Source organism: Pipistrellus hanaki, assembly GCF_964339955.1.
Source record: "Pipistrellus hanaki genome assembly, chromosome: 1".
Classification (NCBI taxonomy): domain Eukaryota; kingdom Metazoa; phylum Chordata; class Mammalia; order Chiroptera; family Vespertilionidae; genus Pipistrellus; species Pipistrellus hanaki.
In genome coordinates, this window is record NC_140503.1 from 41,041,906 (window position 1) to 41,062,982 (window position 21,077).

At 36.5% G+C, this 21,077-nt stretch overlaps 1 protein-coding gene and 1 pseudogene across 3 annotated transcripts in view; both read right to left on the reverse strand.

The window, feature by feature from the left end:
* MAP2K5 (mitogen-activated protein kinase kinase 5) overlaps positions 1-21,077 on the reverse strand; it is a 238,149-nt gene that overhangs the window by 182,899 nt on the left and 34,173 nt on the right. For both annotated transcript variants that reach the window (XM_084887497.1, XM_084887496.1), the window contains exons 4-7: positions 19,324-19,393; positions 15,285-15,325; positions 14,236-14,303; positions 6,245-6,293 (exon numbers count right to left, since the gene is read on the reverse strand). In XM_084887497.1, the coding sequence (XP_084743623.1) occupies positions 6,245-6,293; positions 14,236-14,303; positions 15,285-15,325; positions 19,324-19,393 (228 nt within the window). The remainder of the gene's footprint in view (positions 1-6,244; positions 6,294-14,235; positions 14,304-15,284; positions 15,326-19,323; positions 19,394-21,077) is intronic.
* Positions 17,210-17,683, reverse strand: LOC311624739 (large ribosomal subunit protein eL34-like; annotated as a pseudogene). The gene has a single exon. The product of its transcript is annotated as a large ribosomal subunit protein eL34-like (transcript).

Sequence of the window (21,077 nt, forward strand, 5' to 3'; positions counted from 1 at the left end):
AGAATATTGACAGATTAATGTGTCAAGGGCCAATTCCCTACCCGATTTAATTGTAGTACAACCTGATTGATGCAATTTGTAATTAGCTAATTACTATATTTAGGGTCAATGGATATATGACAGACAACTTGGAAAAACTGACTATTTCCTCATTTTAGGGAAATTCTGTTCCTCAGTACTTTTATATTACTAATACAGAAAAACAACCACAACATATTTTAACCTGCATGAAAGATGTGGCATGAAGAAAAAAGCCTCATTATTCTGGAACAAATGATAAATTTTAAGACAACATTAAAAAAAAAAAAAAAGGAGCACATAAAGTAGTTTGAGATGCTAAACTAGCAGTGTTGCTACTGGGTTTGCTTTGATTGATATGTATAAAAGATATATATATATATATATATATATATATATATAATATATATATGTAAATAGCAGTATCTATGGAGGGTACAAATAGGCTAACTCCTTTAAAGTATTTCTCTATGTAGTTGAAACATGACTCTAACAACCTAATTTGTACCATTAACTTGCCTAACAAGCTGCGCCCTCATCCTGCCTTAAAGTAAATTTCTAGGAGCGATCTATAAATATATCAGCTCCTGAAAACTCCCCTGATCCTTTTGAGCTGTTATATCATCCCATCTTGACACCTTTTTATCAAACTTTAATGAAATGATTCAGGCAAATAAGCTGTACCCTTATCATGGCTTGAAGTAAATTTCATTCAAGTTCACAAATTCTGAATTAGTGGCACTGAGATTTAAGAGTAAGTAGGCTGGAGCTATGGAGTATATGGGAGCCGGGCTCTGGCGAGGTGCATTCTGTGGTCATATCCCCTCTGCTTCCATCACTCCATCAGGGCCTTTCTGGTAAAAGGACTAGGAGTTTCCTTTCAGAAAATACCCAAACCAAGACATATTGATATTCCAATAATATACAAGGAGAGATCTAGGACTTTGGAGAGGGCTTGATTTTGTGGTGTTTTGTTGGAGGAAGAGAAGGCAAAGGAGTAAGTATGGCATGTCGCTGAATGGCTTCAAACATTATAATCCCAAATTCATAGTCTTTTTATCTCTAGTACTCATTAAAAATTAACTTCAAGTTCTTCTAAAGTTGAAAAGAGAAGGGGAACAGCCACCCATCTAGCATTCCCAGTACTCCAACCTAAGCAGGAGTGGTAGGCAGCCAGAACAGTCAGAAGATAGAGAATGTTGTGTGTGTGTGTGTATGTGTGTGTGTGTGTGTGTGTGTGTGTGTCTGTGTGTGTGTGTATGTGTTATTCACAAACACAGGAATCCATTACGTAGCACGCACTAACTACATAAGCAAATTCAAGGATAGGAGTTTGGAATCCCTTGAATAAAGAGGTAGATTGTAAATGCCACATAAATATAAAAATGGTTTTGAACAAGTTCTAGGGACAATACCACTTAAAAAGACAGTATCCATTAAAAAAAATGGGTAAAGTGCCGAAACCGGTTTGGTTCAGTGGATAGAGCGTCAGCCTGCAGACCGAAGGGTCCTGGGTTCGATTCCAGTCAAGGGCATGTACCTGGGTTGTGGGCACATCCCCAGTAGGAGGTGTGCAAGAGGCAGCTAATCGATGATTCTGTCTCATCGATGTTTCTAACTCTCTATCCCTCTTCTTTCCTCTCTGTAAAGAATCAATAAAATATATTTTTTTTAAATTGGGTAAAGTGTTTCTATGATGTTTTAAAGTTTTATAGACCATTGCCTGACCTATGAACTTACTGATAGATTTTATATTTTAAAAATTAGATTCTTTTTCTTTTTTGTTAAATTTTCTAATTTTGTATGATATACAAATATTAATACTATGATGTAAAAAAAAGTTTCACAAAGGAAAACTATCAGAGCTGACCTCATGAATTGATTATAAAATCTTCAGATTTTCATAGCTCTGATCAAAATGTGTTACTTTAATTGACCTCAATTATGGAAAACCATTAAAGGGATCAACAAACAGTTAACACTTCTGCCCCTTTAGTTTAGATAAGTCTACTAATCCAACTTTTCAAAATGAAGCACTGGAAGAGAGCTCATTATGATGCAAAAGTGGGGTTTAAAAGCCACAGAGTACATTTAAATAATACAAATAGTTAGGATTAGATCTCATAACCACAAAATTATATAGCATTTTAAGCATTTATCCCAGTTCACATAGGTCATATAACTAGTCAACAACTAGTCACAGCCCAAACTGTCTTTCATGTGCTCCACTAGGGGCTCAATCTCAGCAGCTGATCTGTGTAAGTATGGATGGACAGCCTCGCCATCCATGGTCACTGCCCAGAGGAGGGAAAATAATCAACTCAAGGGCACTCACAAGTTAAAAGCAATTTCATTAGTTATGGTATTTGTTTTTAAGAAGAAAACTTTTAAAAATCACATACCATTTTACATAGAAAAGAGGTGAAATAGAAGTTTTATTCAACAAAGATACCAAAATAAATTTTAACTATAACTCAGTTTCCTTGTTTTGACTAAAACCAAAAAGGCAAATAAAAGGCAGAATAATCGATGTGAGGATGGAGAAAGAAAAAGCCATGAGAGTTATGATTACTTGTCAGCTGCCAAAATGACCTGGGACCATGGTCGGCAAACTGCAGCTCGCGAGCCACATGCGGCTCTTTGGCCCCTTGAGTGTGGCTCTTCCACAAAATACCACAGCCTGGGAGAGTCTATTTTGAAGAAGTGGCGTTAGAAGATGTTTAAGTTTAAAAATTTTGGCTCTCAAAAGAAATTTCAATCGTTGTACTGTTGATATTTGGCTCTTTTGGCTGATGAGTTTGCCGACCACTGACCTTGGAGAAGTGACTGGCACTGGGCTCTGCGCCTGCTGAAAGAGGCAGGTGCGGTGAAGAAATGCAGGCACGACACCCAGAGCGGAAGGAGTGTGTTGTGTGGGTAGAGGAGGGTGTCATGTAGTCTGGACTTACATGCACAGTCTCATTTATGTTTCAGTCTTCATATGGGATCTAAGATGAACTGTAAGAATCTAAGAGTTTTATATACTGGTGAGAATAGATTTTAAAGCTAATTTTATAGTACAATATCTATTTCTCTTCCTCATCCTTTTGTTTTTTTTAAAACAGAAAGTTTTTCTAAAGGCACTTGACGTTCTCAAAATACCAGCCAAACATGTAGCAGGATCAAAATTAGTTCTAGATCTGTGACTTCTCAGTACATCTATGCTTGATTTATTGGGAATAACAAAATACTGTCACAAAATCTCCTACAAAATCTAAAAATTAAAAAGAGGAAAGACAACTTTAGAAATGCAAAGATCAAAGTTACGCATACTTGGAGTAACTGTGCACTTTTTAAATCCTTTAAATTGACCCACTGGGACTTTTTTTGTTTGTTTGTTTTCAGTTTCAAATCAAGAGCCAATATTAAATAAATGATAGCACACTAAAACTGAAGTGGGAAAAAACACATCCAGAAAACACATATTTGGTACTGATTTATAGTTCTAAATAAAACATGCCAAAAATACCTTAAGGAATCCTCTACTTAAGCAATAACAGGAAAATGGTGTCTCTAATCCAATGACTAACTGTTAAACTTTTTAAAAAGTGCTTGATTTAATTTAATATTAATAAAATTAATGGGGAAAATGAAATGGAGTTCAATTATGAATCAGCAAAGAAAATATTCTTTGTTTATTGTCTGTCTGTGTTAAGAAGAATCAGTATCTATCGCTTATAAATCATTAAAATAAAAATGCTCAATTAATCCTTATTTTATATGTAAAGGTCTGACAGAAACTAGTCCTATCACTAGACCTTTGCTTCACAAATCGAAGCAATAATGGTTTCAGAAAGCAGTCACACTCTATGAGCAGACAATTGGAGAGATTTAGTAAATCCCACTTTATAGAGCAGAGACTAATCGGAAAATACAAGCCAGTCAAATGTTTCTTATGAACTGTTGACACTATATCAATGCTGAATCAATTGGTGGCATTTACTCTGAGTGACAGAAAAGAAATAAATATTTATATCACATAACCTATATCAATGAACCCAGGCAGAAAGCTATTTCTAACCTGTCAATATTTGATTATCTTGAAGAATCATGTCCCTTTCTTTTAATGATTAATATGAATTCCTTATTAAATCTAAGTGGAGGCTAGTGGGAAGGCAAATCATTATTAATGCTTGAGAGCATAAACCACTAAAATAAAAAACTATGCTCAAGTGTTAAAGTATCGTTAAATGTGACTTACATCTTCCATATCAAGGGGTGTCAGTATTCAGCCCAGAAATTTATTGATGCCCACAACTGTGCACATTACCTCGCTGCAGTGCAATCTCACTCACTCTTTAGTTACCATACAGCATCAAGGAACTGAGGAATTGGTAGAAGGAGGAGGAATTTTTGAAGACTTCCAATTGTGTTTGTTTTTATGAATGAAAGTAAATATAAAGAAGGCTTATCCTTAAGAGAAAGAAAACACCAGACTGTTTAATGTGGGGTTATCACATTCCCAAGGAAAAGCAATCCAATCTTTAAGCATCAAAAACCACTGTCGCGACAATCTTCCACTGAAGGGAACCTCATAACTGAGACCACTACGATATTTATGGCGCTAGGTTTGCTGTCAAAACACAAGCAACATTTCTGGATGTTTATTTTTGCAGTGGAAATAAACTGTTTTTCATTTCTGAAAGGGGAATCTATGACAGGTTATTTTCCATTGCCTGGGTTGAACAAATGTAGTTAAAGCTTCTTAATTTATGTCAATTTTGAAATATATTTTCCAGCTGAAGAACACAAGCGACTCATACATAAATTACAATTAGTAACAAGATGTTGAAGAAACATAAATATCCCAGGGAGAAAACAAAGTAAACATCCTAGGCTGTGCTTTCAGTCAGGTTGGTTTCATACTGATTCTGAACACACACAGGGCACCAGAGGGACACACATGTGGACCTCAATCTAAGCCATTCCCTGACTGCTTAAAGTTAAAAATATTAGATAAATATGATCTGAAATTTATAAAGAATACACCTACAACACCAGATTCGTCTTTGCTGTATATGCAATGTATAAGGACTAGAATCCACGCATTCTGGATGATGATCAGATGTTAAAACCAGATCAGCTTACTTTTTCCAACTGTATTCAAGGGATTGTGCACTAAACACGGCTGGCTTCCGGGAGCACCACCCGAGCAGTCGCCATTTGAAGGCACACCCATCTATTAGGCCGTAAAGTTACAGGTGATATTAAAGGACAAGCATGAGGACCCAGCTTTGTCTTCTTGACATGCTCCACTACAAGTACTTGATTCATGAAATGCCAATGAGGCTTGGAGAGGTCAGTGTGTGAAGGCACTGAATAAGCATCTGAGATAATTAAGATTTCAGCCTTCGAAACATGGACGGGAAGTGAACAGCAGTTAAGAAAATCAATAAGAGTCTTTTATTTGCAGTGACACAGATGTCTCAGTCAATAGAGCCTAATAGGCAGGCTTAATCGCAATGGACAGGCGCCTGCCTCCAAGGCTATCAAAGGGCTTCCTCTATAGCAAACATTAAAACACATTTATGTTGCTATTGAAGAATCGAGGAGCCTGTAGGTAGCTTAATTTACCAATGTATGTTTAAAAGCACTATACTATTTCAGATGTGTCCATTTGCTTGAATCAAAATTAGTGAGAAATAAGTGGCCTGCAGGCCCGTTTGCCCCTCTCTGGCTGGGTTAGGTCATGCGGCTTTAAGATGGCCAGTCGGCTACTAGGCAAACCAGAGCCCCTAAAGCCTCGGAATTTTAAATGCCAAAGATCTGCTGTTATTCTATTTCTCTGAAAAGCCAGTTTCGGTACAAAAGAAGTGCGCTATCGTGGGAAAGTAACAGTTTGGTTTATTTTTTCTCCCCAAAGATAATGAAAGAAACAGTCACCTCAGGATACAGGGCCATTCCGACAACCCAGGGGTTGACACACTTGTTCAGAACTGATTAACTTTTTTTAAACTGAGAAGGCAGCAGGGTGTGTGCCTGGTACTTCAATCTGCCGGGAGTGAAACCCATTAGCACAGTTTGAAAAACGTGCTGCAAATTGTTCTGCCAATCAAATTAAGCCATGTAATTCATTTATGACAAGAAGACATTCATGGATTCTTTTATCTGTTTGTTAAGTTTATGGATAAAAAAACTAGACGGTAATAAGTTACTATTATCTGAAAACACTAACAATGACACCTACCTGGCCATTGGCTAATATTTTTTTCAGTTCAGCAGAAGACTTCTTTAAGCTGGAAAGGGAAAAGATAATTTTTAATGGCAAGATCATCGACATCTTTGAACACCACTGAAAATTCCAGAGTAAAAACATATATAGAGAGACTATACTCTTTACATCCTTCTCCTTATATAATATTTTTTCAAAAGTAACTGGCCAAATGGCAAAACTATTCATTAATAAAGTGACTGCATCCGAAACCGGTTTGGCTCAGTGGATAGAGCGTCGACCTGCAGACTGAAAGGTCCCGGGTTCGATTCCGGTCAAGGGCATGTACCTTGGTTGCGGGCACATCCCCAGTAGGGGTGGTGCAAGAGGCAGCTGATAGATGATTCTCTCTCATCGATGTTTCTAACTCTCTATCCCTCTCTCTTCCTCTCTGTAAAAAATCAATAAAATGTATTTAAAAAAAAAAGAAAATATTATAATAAAGTGACTGCAATACTATTAGTAATTTAAATCAATAAAGAGGCCTCCAGTCAAAATGAAGATAGAATATTGTAGACTACTTCCGTGACTTTTTTTTGGCTTAGTTCTGCTGCCTTTGGGTAGCCTTTCAATGGCTATTTTATGTGGACTCTTTATCTGCTAAATACAAAGTACTTAATAATGTACTCTTAGAATGTTCCCATCAAACAAAGGTTACAGAATTTCAAAAGAAAAGCTGATTTAAATCCAGATCTTTCACTATCATTAGAGTTAAAATTCACTTCCTAGGAAGCAAATGTATAGTGGAAATAAATCCTGGTACTCACTTGTGCTCTGGGACAGGTTATTTATTCTCTCTGAACCTCAATTTCCAAAATAACTCTCTCCCTGTGTTAGTCATCTGCGTAGATAGATGTCATTCAACCTACCACACCTGCCCCAAAACTGAAAGATCCCTGAGAATGCATACCAGGAATCTATATATTCCATTCCCTTTGCACCCTTGAACCTAGCCCAGTGACTTGGCATGTGTTTGATAGTGATAATTGTTTTGGCTATTATTATATGCTGGACACACACACACACACACACACACACACACTCACTATTCTAAGTAATAAACAGTCTTCCTTCTAAATACTTCTTAAACTTTTGCTATGGTCAAATAAAGACTATGAAGCTTTAGTCTCTACTTTCCCCTGATTTTATAAAACATGACCTCAACCAAGGTTTCCAAACTTGAACAATATCCTCCCAAATCTAAGAATTCATGCACTGAAGCACCAGTAACGAATTTTGTAGAATGGAACCAAGGCTGAAACATATATATATAAAAAAATAAGTAACTGCCTAAAATCAGTCCAGTTTAAAAAAATTAAAAAATAGCAACTAACATTTACTAAGTGATGACCACACACACACCAGGCACTATGCTAAATGCTATTACTTACTATCCTGATTTAATCCTAACAATAACAATGCATTCGTTTTGGAAGACTGGCCTGTGGGATATAGTTACTCCTAACTTACATTTAAAAAATTAAACCTTGCTCTAAGTCAATCTCTCTCTCTCTTAACACATACCTTTTCCCTCTGAAAAACATTTAGATCATTCTATTCCCATAGATGACTCCCAATTTAATAGCTGCAATTTTTTTGTAAAAACTGAAATAACCAAAGAATGCTCAGGCAACGTTTCTCCACAGATACTCCATTTTATTATGCAACTTGAAATAATAACATTTTGATTCATTGCATTTACAAAATACCTTTCATCTAAGAAACAAAACGTTACTCCTTAATACAACTTCATCAATCTTCTAACACCAGAGGTAGATAGAAAGTCTAATCATTCTAATTTTATAGAAGGCAAAAACCAAGATGTTGGGATTATGGCCTAGGAACACCATGTGGATTAGTAAACTCAATTTAACAAACAGCCACCCACCTAAGGCAAAGATGGATTCATGCGTAGAGAGTAACAGAGGAAAAAGCTGATTTCATTCATTATGCCAATATCTGGCTAACAGCTTTGTCTGGTAAAAAATTATATCTGGCCGAAACCGGTTTGGCTCAGTGGATAAAGTGTCGGCCTGCAGATTGAAAGGTCCCGGGTTTGATTCTGGTCAAGGACATGTACCTTGGTTGCGGGCACATCCCCAGGAGGGAGTGTGCAGGAGGCAGCTGATCGATGTTTCTCTCTCATCGATGTTTCTCACACTCTATCCCTCTCTCTTCCTCTCTGTGAAAAAATCAATAAAATATATTTAAAAAATTATATCTGTGTATCCTGAAATTTTCTTTGTGGCCCAGTCTACTCGATATTTTATTTATCTATCTGGTCACAGTGACTTTTAAAGATCATTTTTAAAGTCTTTTTAAAATTTAAATGTGATACAATTATAACCTGGTTATGACACTTTCAGAGGGACACTGAGGCATCCAAAGAAGAGTAAAAGGGTGAGAAGACTAGAAATAATGTCATAAAGCCTGAATAATCCTGGCCAGTGTGGCTCAGTGATTGAGCACTGATCCATGAACCAAGAAGTCACTGGTTAGATTCCAGGTCAGGGCACATGCCCAGAATTGCATCCCCAGTAGGGGGCATCCAGGAGGCAGCCGATAGATGTTTCTCTCTCATCCGTGCTTCTATCTTTTTCCATCTTCCTTCCTCTCTCTCTCTGAAAAATCAGTTAAAAAAAAAAAAAGGTTTTAATAAAAAGCTGAATGAATTGGGAGAATTTAATCCAGAAAAAAAAAGACTTTAAGGGAATCTAAATTAGTGTGTTCATTCATTCATTCATTCATTCATTCATCCAAGCATTACTGACTATCTCCTATATCCCAAGAATTATGCCAGGAATTAGACAATGAATAAGTTATAGTCTCTGTCCTCAAAGAGTACAGAATTTACAGGGGACAGAGATTATAATACAACGTGCTGTTATAGTAAGACAAGCACAGGGGAATTATGGGAATTCATAGAAGGGGTACCTGTTATAGACCAGGAATTGGGTAATAATCAGGGATGGTTTTTAGAAGGTAACAGTTTTGTTCTTCAAAGATGACCAAAATTAGCCAGACTGAAGGTGAGGAAGGGGATTAAAAGAGGAACAAAGCAGGAAAGAGGCAGCAGAGGTGAAAACCCCAGTAGTGAGAGGAAACGTGATCCATTAAGGGCACATTTCACACATTTTACCAGCAGACCTAGAATGTCGGATAAGAGGGGGCAAAGGGGCAGGCTGGGGGCCAGAATGGACAGAGGACCCACTTGTAAAAGGCCACTGCTCGCCTGCCGTGAGGGTACACTTCTCCTTGAAGTTTGTGAGAAGCAGTAAAATAGGGAATGATGGGCTTAGAACTCACATCAGCAAGACAATTCTGACCACAGTGTGCAGGAGGGACTTCAATGGGGCAAGACTGGAGGGAGGAAACTATTGGGAGGCTGTAGCAATGATCCAGACCCTGAACAACCTTTATAGCAACAGGGATGCTGGCAAGTAGACAAGACCCCAGGATGATTCAGAGGTAGGGAATAACTGCATGTGGGGCTGAGGGAGGCTGTGCAGGGTGACTGGCAGGTCATCTGGGGGAAGCAGCTGAGTAGATATGGGAGAATTCACTGATATCGGAAATCTCAGAGAAGTATGTTTAGAGGGAAGACGACTGGCGAGTTATCATCTAGAAGAGAGAACAGCCCTGTTCTATGGGTAAACCAAATCTTTGAGTGGGTAGTAAAGGGAGACAAATCTCGGTTCATGGAAAAGAGTGTTCTGAGATTGAGCTACATGGAAACTGAAGAGGCTGCCTTGGCGAATAAAGAGCAGTCCTGCTACAGAGATGTTCAGGAAGAGTCCGGATGATCACCTGGCAAGCAGAAGTCAAGCATCTAAGGAGAGTAGGCTTAGACTGGAGCTTCTCCTCTCATTCTCCACACCACAGGCAGAGTGTCTCATAAACACAGAGCTGGCCAGAGCACTCTCCTACTGAAGGTCCTCTAACATTGAGAGGAAAATTCAAACACGTGACCTGGCTCCTGTCTATCTCCTTTCCGCCCATCACCCCTATTGCTCTTTTCCTCTCTCTCTATACCTCCCCTCAACTCAGCACCAATATCTTGTAAGGGCTGTGTGCTTACAAGATAGCAAGCTCTGAAGGATAAAAGCCACATTGTATTCCTAATGTGTAGGGCAGAACCTAATGAGTTGAAGACACTCAATAAAATTGTTTAGTTATCAACATGAGGCACAGAACAAGGCCATGCCAAGGTGGCATATTAAAATCACCTGCAGGACTTGTTCAAGTTGCATTGCTCCCATCATAGAAATCACTACTGGAGCAAACTGTTATGATTTGGGAGGCTGTCACACCCTAAGGGAAGATGCTACAACAAAAGGCTGAGAACCACTAGATCAGACACTCTGTCCAACCCAAAGATTTTATAATACTCTGAGTATAAATGATACTTTAAAAAAAACCAAGTTAATTCACTCATGCTAAAACCAAATCTGAGAGAACTGAAAATTTATTTTGCTTCTTTACTGTCTTGCCATCTTTTTCAACTCTATCTTTATAAAATGACAAAATTTGACCAAGAAAAGTCTTGGTTTTTTTCTCAAGGCTCATGGTCAGCCTGTGTAAATACCTTTTCTGCAAGTAATGCCCTGACCTTTATGAGTCGAGTGTAATGAGTGGCCCTCAGTCCCCATGCCTCCACTCTGTTGGACCATGGTTCACGTGCCCAACAAGTAGGAAGAGAGAAGCTACAAAGCACTGCCTGGCACGGTCAAGCCCTGGATGAGAACTAAGAAATCTACCCCATGATCACAAGACAGATGACTAACTGGTGAATAACCAGGCTGTATTTTAAGACAGAATAAAGTGCTTAAGAAGGAACCATACTTTAAGAGTAGTATGTTTGTAGCAGGAAAGTTGGTGGTAGATATAATGACACTCCAATCAAGAAGTGACTTTGGGGAGGGAACAGGAGTAAAGACAGAGTCAGCAGAGACTTTAAATTACCTACAGTAAAGTCCCCTGGCAAACAAACAAACAAACAAACAAAAAACCTCCAAGACTCAGGATTAAGAGGGGAAGAAAAGCTATGCAAAGGAAAATAGAAGCCTAAACTACATCTCAACTGATAAAGGGCTGTGCAAATACTGGCTCCAGCCTTAACCCCAGAAAAACCTGGGCACAGAAAGGAAGGGTTCTTTTTTGGTTTGACGTTGGTTTGTCAGTCACTGGTGTGAATACATACACACAGAGCAATCACCTTCTCTGGATCATCTTCAAATACAGGCATATCTCATTTTATTGTACTTTGCCTTATTTTACTCTGCAGGTACTACGTTTTTCACAAAGTAAAGGTTTGCAGCAACCTTGCACCAAGCAAATCTACAGCGCCATTTTTCTAATAGCATTTACTCACTTTGTGTTTGAGTCACATTTTAATAATTCTTGCAATATTTTAGTAATTCTTGCAACATTCAAAAATTTTTTTCATTATTTGTTAGGGTGATCTGTGATCAGTGATCTTTGATGTCACTATTGTAATTGTTTTGGGGAGCCATAAACTACATCTATATAATCTAGCAAACTTAATAAATGTTTGTGCTCTGACTGCTCCACTGACTGGCCATTCCCTATGTGTTTGTCTCTCTCCTCCAGCTTCCCCATTCTCTTACATACAGCAATATTGAAATTAGACCAATTAATAACACTATAGTGGTCTTTACGTGTTCAGGAGACAGAGTCAATGAAAACTTCAAAGCTTCAAAGGACAGGTTTACTCTCTTTTTAGGAAATAATGCAGTGAGCTTAAGTTGAAGCCAGTGCTCATTTACCATTCTTAAAATCCTAGGGCCCTTAACAATTATGCTAAATCTACTCTGTCTGTACTCCATAAATGGACAGCCAAAGCCTGGATAACATCATGCCTGATTACAACATATTTTACTGAATATTTTAAGCATACTAAAGTTGAAACCTACTGTGCCCCCCCCCACCAAAAAAAATCCCTCCCTATATTACTGCTCATTGACAATGTGCCCTAGAACCCAAGAGCTCTGACAAAGATGTACAATGAGATTAATGTTGTATTCATGTCTGCTAACACAACATCCATTCTGCAGCCCATGGACTAATGACTTTTAAGACTCACTCAAGAAATACATTTTGTAAGGCTGCCATAGATAGTGATTCCTCTGATGGATCTGGACAAAGTACATTGAAAACCTTCTGGAAATAATTCATCATTCTAGATGTCATTAATAGCGTTCATGATATATGGGAAGAGGTCGAAATGTCAATTTTAATAAGAGTTTAGAAGAAGTTGAATCCAATCTTCATGGGTGACTTTTAGGGGTTCAAGACTTCACTGGGGAAAGTAACTGCAGATGTAGTGGAAATAGCAAGAGAACTTAAAGTGGAACTTAGAATTTAAAGTGGAACCTAAGATGCAAATGAATTGCTGCAATTTCATGATAAAACTTAAACAAATGAGTTGTTCCTTATGGATGTGGTTTATTGAGATGAAATCTACTCCTGTTAAAGATGATGTGAAGATTGTTGAAATAACAAAAAAGATTTAGAATATTGCATAATGTTAGTTGGCAGAGTTTGAGATAACTGACTCCAATTTTGAAAGAAGTTCTACTGTCGGTAAAATGCTATCAAACAGTATCACATGCTACAGAGAAATCATTTGTGAGAGGAAGATGTGGTAAAATTCACTGCTGTCTAATTTTAAGAAATTGCCACAGCCACCCCAACCTTCAACATCCACCCCTCTGATCAGTCAACAGCTGTGAGCATCAAGATAAGAACCACCACCAGTAAAAAGATTAGGACTCGCTGCAGGCTCAGATGATGTTACCTTTTTGTAGCAATAAAGCATTTTTAAATTAAGGTATGTATATTTTTTAGCCATAATGCTACTACACACTTAATAGACTACATTATAGTGTAAACATAACTTTTATATGCACCAGAAAACCAAAATATTCATGTGAGTTGCTCCATTGCATTATTTCCTTTATTGTGGTGGTCTAGAATAGAACCCATAATATCTCTGAGGTATGTATGTACAATATGTTTTCTAGCTAAATAACTGAATGTACGAGTATAACAAAGATGACCTAGAATTCTATCAACCTAAGCAGGTCACTCCTTCTACTTGAGCACTGTGGTATTCTGGAAGTTCTCAAGCCTGTCAGAAAAACATTTTGAAAAGCTCAAGTCTCTAGTACCCGTCACAGTGTGGGGCAATGTTATCATGAGTTGATGAAAATTATCTTCCTTCCAAAATAGTTTCAATCTCCTGTGCAACCAAAGATACAAAAATGAACAACATGACTGGTCAATTTAAGTTTTACCACTTTACTCTTTCCTTGTCTCTTTCTGGTTAAGATGTTAATAGATAATGATACTGCTAAAAGATGTACAAGCAAGAAAAAAAAAAAAAGCATTAAACAATTTATAAACCATATCATCAAGGCATGAAATAGTCAAAGGCACTCAATTTTCTGTATAATTTGGTAATTGAAGGAAAACCATTCCATAGATCAAAATTAACAGTTTAACATGTTGAATTTCATCTCTCCCTATGAGGTCCTTTCTCTCTGGTTGATATGTGGCTAGCTAAGGCAGTGGTCGGCAAACTCATTAGTCAACAGAGCCAAATATCAACAGTACAATGATTGAAATTTATTTTGAAAGCCAAATTTTTTAAACTTAAACTTCTTCTAATGCCACTTCTTCAAAATAGACTCGCCCAGGCTGTGGTATTTTGTGGAAGAGCCACACTCAGGGGGCCAAAGAGCTGCATGTGGTTCATGAGCCGCAGTTTGCCGACCACGGAGTTAGGAAAACCTAACTGGTCAAATTTCTTCTATAAGACCAAAAAAATACAGATTTTTTTTTTTTAATAGAAAAGAGGTGATTTCCCATGCACCTCTTCCCCACTCCCAACTCTATAGAATGTAGATAATCATGCTCATGGACATGCTTCACTTGCTTGCTCTCACCTATTGCTTGGAAGTACCTCTGAGACTGCTGGGCTGCTGTGTTGAGAGGGTCCGGCCCGGGTATTCACCTACAAGTAAAGAAAGAACCTTGATCAGTTTTACGTTCTGAGGATACAGTTCTAATTAACCTATAATTTGCCACAAATTTCTCATTTCACTATGAAGGTTAATTAGTTTGATGCTAGTCAGACCCATGGTTGGAGTCTATTTAGTATATAGGTTACAGAACTATACAAACTGTATATTACATAATACTCTATAACTGTCACTATTCAAATACTTAAATAGTGCTGAGAAAAAGAAGAGATAAATAGGAAATTTTTTTCAATTCATTGTCTAGAATTGAATTTACTTCTAGAGCAAAAATTCCATTTACTGTTTTGTTCTGTTTCATATACAAAAACCCAAGACCCCTATGTTCAAAAAAGTACATTAAGAATACGTTGGTGAACCTCAAGCTGAGGTTCATCTTCAGTTCTTTTTTTCAGTTCTAAAACTAAGCAGAACACTGTAGAATGGTCCATATTCACAAAAAATCAAGTTCAAGTAATGAATTATAAAATGTTTAAACCTAAAAGCTAAATTTTCCTTCAAATGTAAAGCCTTAAAACAGAAATCCAGAATTTGAAATGTACAGAACAATGAAAAGACATTAAATAGATATATGTTTCTAGCATAATGTCAAAAGAAGAGGGGGTATTCTGTGAGCATTATGCTTATGTGCTTTATTAATCACTGAAATGAAGTCTATATTTTCACTCAAATAAATCTTTGTGGAGACCAATATCCAGGCTCATTCTGCAGAAATAGACCAACAAAACAATTCCAAATAATAAAATATATAGCAATAAAATCCTTGTATCCAAATATATACACATATTAAGCAAATACTACGGATGAATCCCCCTCCACCTCCCATTTTAAAAAAGGGAAAAAAAAGATTGCTTGTCAGAGCTTGAGAAAGTGCAGTTTTATTTGACATTTCAATAAGTGGAACACAGCATTACAAATCCATCTAACTTTACTGAAACAATTATTGAAATTCGTACCTTCAGGCCATGTATGTTCCGTTCCCCAGGAGGCTTGCAGGCTGAAACAGTAATTGACTAAATTGTAGAACACATCAGGGCCATTTACAAATTTGCTCAAAATGAATCGTTTAAAAAGAAATGAGGGTGACACCAAAATTAGCAGAGAGAAATGATTGAAAAGTGGCTCCCAAGACCCAAAGTGGGAATTATGAACCAGGGTTTTTAACTTGCAGGAGTGAGCATTTATAAATGCAAAGAGCTTTCTGACACCACCTTATATAAATTCCAATTTCTGCTTAAAACATATAAAAATCAAGTTAACTGAGCTAAAATGATTACATTCCTTTCATAATTCAAATTTCTGCAATCTGTCCTCACTCTACTACATTGTATATCTGCTATCACTTAAACTACTTTGAAAATAGCTAGGTTATTTTGGGGGTAGGGGGGTGGGGTAAAGGGAGACAGAGGAGTAGAAGAAGCGTTTTTTTAAAAGCCAAAATGATTGTTAGAGATTCAAAGATGGAATGTTCAAGTCTGCACAGCAATAAGCAATCAAATTTATTAAAATACAGAGACATCACTAATTTTACTATGTTTCTTGCAAATCTTGACATATGCTAATATTTAAGTCTAAAGATAAAGCTGTGCCAAGAAAAATAATATTAATTTCCTGACACCACACTGAGTTAGAGGTTAGTATTTTTCCAATTCAGCTAATGCTTCTTCACCAAATGTTAAAAATAGAAAAGCTTCCTGCCTGTGCTATAGGCTGCTTCCATCTGAAAACTACAGTGCCCTACATATATATGTTAAGGGGCTGTCAATTTTGATAGATTGTTTGAGGAAGGATGAATTTGATTTTTTTTTCCTCTCTCAGATGTACATGTATTTTTCCTTTTTCTGACAACAAGAAATACAGCTGTTTAATAATAATAATATGAGTAATAATTACAAAGCACATCAGTAGCTTTAAATTTATATACTTCAAGTATTTATTGTTATTTTCCTAGAAAATATATCTAACCCTTAATAAAGAAATTTTTTTCCAAAATACATTAAAAGTAAGACTCCAAATCTTCTTTCCTTAAAATGGAAATTAAAATTTTGAACAAAACAACAGTCACATAGATTTGATGGTTGGTCCTTTAGGGACCATTAATACTTCCTAAGACAACATATCAGAGTATTTCTACCAAGTACTCAGTACATTCATAAGCTTTATTTAATAAGAGGCTAACTATGCAAATAGAGACAGACATCCAATCTTATCTTTTAATATCTGCCTCGTTCCTCAGTTTCAAACCTTTCTAACTAAAAATCTGATAACCCATGGACACAGACAATAGTATGGTAGAGCTGGGTGAGGGTGGGGGTAGGGTGGAGGGGGCAATATGGGAATAAAAGGGACATATGTAATACTTTCAACAATAAAAATAAATTAAAAAACAAAACAAAAGAAAAAGCCTAGTAACCCCATACTTCCTAAGTTGTAGAGTCAGAAGTTATTGTAAAGCTGGTAAATTTTCATAATTATTAATATATAACATTTTTTAACAACAGAGAGGACTTCTAGCCATGAGCTGGGAGTTACCATCCAAAACAATTGTCCTACTTGGAATGAAGAGAACATCTGGTACTAGGACAGAAACTTTATCTCCCATCTTTCTCACTTATTCAGTCCAGAAATTCTTAACATGGGGCCTGGCCACAGAATCTAAGTTCTGAGGGTCTCTAACCAACTAAAAAGAGTTGTACAATAACATACAAAAACAACCTACACAAACCAATGGGGGTAGAGTAACTAAGTCTCATATTTTTAAAAATTTAAATTTGGCAGGGAAGGACTTTATTTAATAATTTATTGGAGTCTAATCAGTTCTGTGTTAGAAATTTATTTTCTTCTTTTCAGTATCTTGTCCCTAGCTCACTCTTCTCCACACTCCTACAAACCTTTTCAAACTTTCCCCATGCACACCATTAATATTTTACTTGTATGCCCTTCTGCTTTCTTTTCTTTTCTTTTTTTTTTTAGCCTTTTAATTACTTTTATTATTCAAAAAAGCTTCTTAAAAAAAATAGCTTTCTGAAGTGCCTTCAGTACTTTCACAGCGATTTTCTGCTCCTCAATGAGGAAAGCACGCCTGATCCTGTCACAGACACATTTAGCACACATGGATCCACCACGGGCTCTGCTGACATGTTTCACCGTTTTAGACAACCTCATTAGAACTTTAAGTTTCACAACACAAACCCCACCCAGGTGGCCTGGGTACATGCCACCTGCAGATGTGGGGGCTTTCCCAATCTCTTGGCACAAAGGTAAACAATTCTACTACTAGGAGTTCGAGGCAGGCGAGTTTTGTTACAGGCCGTATTGTGGGACAGCCTCGAAGGTATGTTGAACGCTGGACCATTGTGCATCCCTGAAGTCACCATCCCCGGGAGAGGAAAACTGCCCTTCTACTTTCAGCAAATTATATTATAAACAAAATTCTTATTCAAAGGGTACACTACCCACTATAAGCTGTGTGATTCTGAAATGACTAAACCTCCCTGAGCTTCAATATTCTTACTTATACAATGAAAGCGATAATATCTAATAGGCAAAACTGTTGGGAGAATTATAAATAATAACACAGCAATATTAGTACCGGAACAGAGCAGATGTCTGAAAATGGTTGTTATTATCATGGGAGGGGGCACAATGGTATACAGAGTAACACTGACAACACTGCTTGCAAAAGAGAAAATATTCTTTGTACAGAAGCAATGTTGAAACTTGACCAAGTTTTCCAGTCACTAAAAATATTAAAAAAAACAATCTGCATCCTTATTATTAGACTAATATACAAAAATGGCAACATTTCTTTCAGTTTTTAGTCCTCAAGTACAATAGAATTAGATTAATCGTAATTCTTGTTTCAGACACACTGTCAATGGCCCAATTTTATTTACTTAGCTCTTTAATAAGTTATTATTAATAATTTACTAAGTACTCCCAATCCCACCTCCTACATTATTGCCAGAAGAGCAGCACGGCTCTTGAACCCAGATCTTGTGGGCTGGCCGAGTCACCTGCCTTTGGAGACTTTATCAGTGCAAATAAAGAGTCGACTAGTTAATTGAGCCATTCAAACTTCAGAGTGTTATAAGTAATGAAAGTCTAGAATGTTTAATTGGAAAACTCGTACCATGATTATTTGTACAGTATCAGTTAACGAAGGTAAGTTTAACTTTTAATTATTTCAATTAAGTTATTTCTAGAAGAGTTACTTAGAGAATTTCCATATCTGTTCCATCAGTTAGAAAACATGGATTCCAAGTGGGACAGTGTATAATGGAAGACTTAATGGTTTATATAATTAAACTGCTCTTTTTCTCCATTATTCAAATTTTGAGGGAACGTTTATATACAGGTGAACAATCATATCTGATATAAGGCTAGTAATGACAAACCTAAAAGGGAAAAACGCAAATTATTTGACCAAGGGATTCACCAAATCTTACCTTAATCAGCTTATATTTTTGGAGACTTAACAATTTCTATTTATGAAAACTTTCCTTTATTTAGAAAACCCACCCTAAAAAAAACAAGCTCCAAACATTCTACCAAAAATTCTCTCCTCAAGTCCTTGGTAAACCTTGGCTTCTGTTCTAGCTGAAAGCTTTCTCCACAACAGCAGCCTGGACTATCATCATGAGTCACAATTTATAAATACCCAAAATTAAAGTCATTCATTTCCCTTGGTTTAGAAACCATGTGGACCTCCCAAGTGTTCTTTAAGCGAATGTAAATATGTACTTCAAAAACAAAAAAACAATCTAGTTAGTTTAATTTACTCTAGTAAATTAGATATTTTATCTGCCATAACTATAATATAGTCTGCAATCCCCACAATAATGAATACTTCTTTTGTGATTTGTTTTTGTTTTTGTTTTTTCAAATTAAGAGCTAAACATCATGTTATGTGCATTTAAACCTTTGGAAAACATAACTGTTGATGAAACAGTTTACTGAAATAATCATTGTTGATTAGAATTTGTTCAACATTACCTCTCGGAAATATCTGCAGAGGCTCTATTAACTGTCCATTTACTTGCTGTTCCATTACTGTGGAATAATACTGCAAAGAGATTATAGAAAGAGATTAGTCAGTAATGTATGAATACTGGGACAGACACTTATGGGTTGCTTAATTCATAGTACTTTTGTAAATTGCTGGTGTATATATATCAGCCTCGGGAATACTTTGTCCCCATTTGCACATTAAAATGACGATAGTGAATATTCGGGATTGAAAGCCCAGTATACTGTTATCCTCCACACTGTCATTTATCTTTAAAAGTAAAACTGTTGATTAAGACTTTAGATTAGTATTTGATCTATAGAAGTATTTTGAAAATGAAAGGCATTAAAAATAACACAAGGCATTTTAGTGGAATGCTTTTTTGTTCTTTCCCTCTGGATTTTGCAAAGCAAAATGAAGATGCCTCACAATTAGCTTGGACCTCTTTGCCAGTTAGTTAATCAAACATTATTCGTATTTGGGTATAAAATACATAGATCGTGAAAAACTAAGTAATAGAGACTATAGAACAAGCAAACAAGATATGAGTGATCCAAAGATGATAGGATAATTTGATAAAAAGGCAGCCCTGTTTCAAACAAATATACCTTTTGTACCTTTTATGCTTTAAAACACTTTAGTATAGGTCAAATTTCACTTTAAAATTCTGGGCACAAAAAAAATAGTTTCAAGTGAAAAAGCTTTCATGCTCCTTTCAAAAACAGATTCATTCCATAGGTTATATTATAGTCTGATTCCCATTTTCCTTAATATGAGAGTCAATGAGCTTATGTTCATCTAACTTGGCAACCTCTTCTGTGCCCTCACTTCCTTAACACTTGACAAACAACAAAGTGATGTTCTTGGTGGCAAAGTATCAACAATGAAAACTTCTGATTTTGTGTTTTGAGGGGCTATTTTTATATTAAAGCACATCATTTAACCACTACATTTTCAGAATATTCTTCCATGATCATTATTACTGACATTAAGTTTCTTTTGAGAAGATATAGATTTTTGTCTCCTTATTGCTTTTATGTAATTAAATTATTATAAGATCAAGTTTTTTTTGTTTCCCTTAGAAATAAGGTAATTCTTTATTTCTACATCTTAAATTCTACGTCAACTTGGAAATAAAAAAGTTAACAAGTCTAAGGCTCTTTTAAAAACAAGGTGAAGATGAATTTATGACAGATATGGACTGATATAAGTGTGCCCTGCTCTCCAAGGGCTTTCAAGCTGTAGATAAAACCGATCCTTTCTTTCTATGTATGTAAAAACTTATATACATACAGCAAAAACATATGCGATGTACTCTCCGGAATACAGACTAAAGTGGATGTCTTTCAGGAGACTGTATTCCTTAAAACCCCAGAAATATAGTGTCGCTATTACTCAAACAGTGATGACAAGTAAATGAAATATCAATCATGTAAGCTGTCAACCTTTTGGGACAGCAATAACTGTTAACAAGTAGTCTGGAAAAATTGTCCGAAAATGACTTGTCCTCAGCACACCAGTGTTCGAGGTTTCCTTGGAAAATTAAGATGCCAGTGGCTATTTGAAACATTGCTCAAGTATTCTTTTTAATGGGAAATTTGCCGGTTATTGATCCACAGCATGTACCCCCTTGCTTCTGGAAGGCTGCAAGCAACTTTCCAATCAGTGGCTGTCAAAAAAATTACTGCCTTTTTATACTGATACAAGACAACAGCAGTGGTGGTGTTCTCCTATAGTTAAT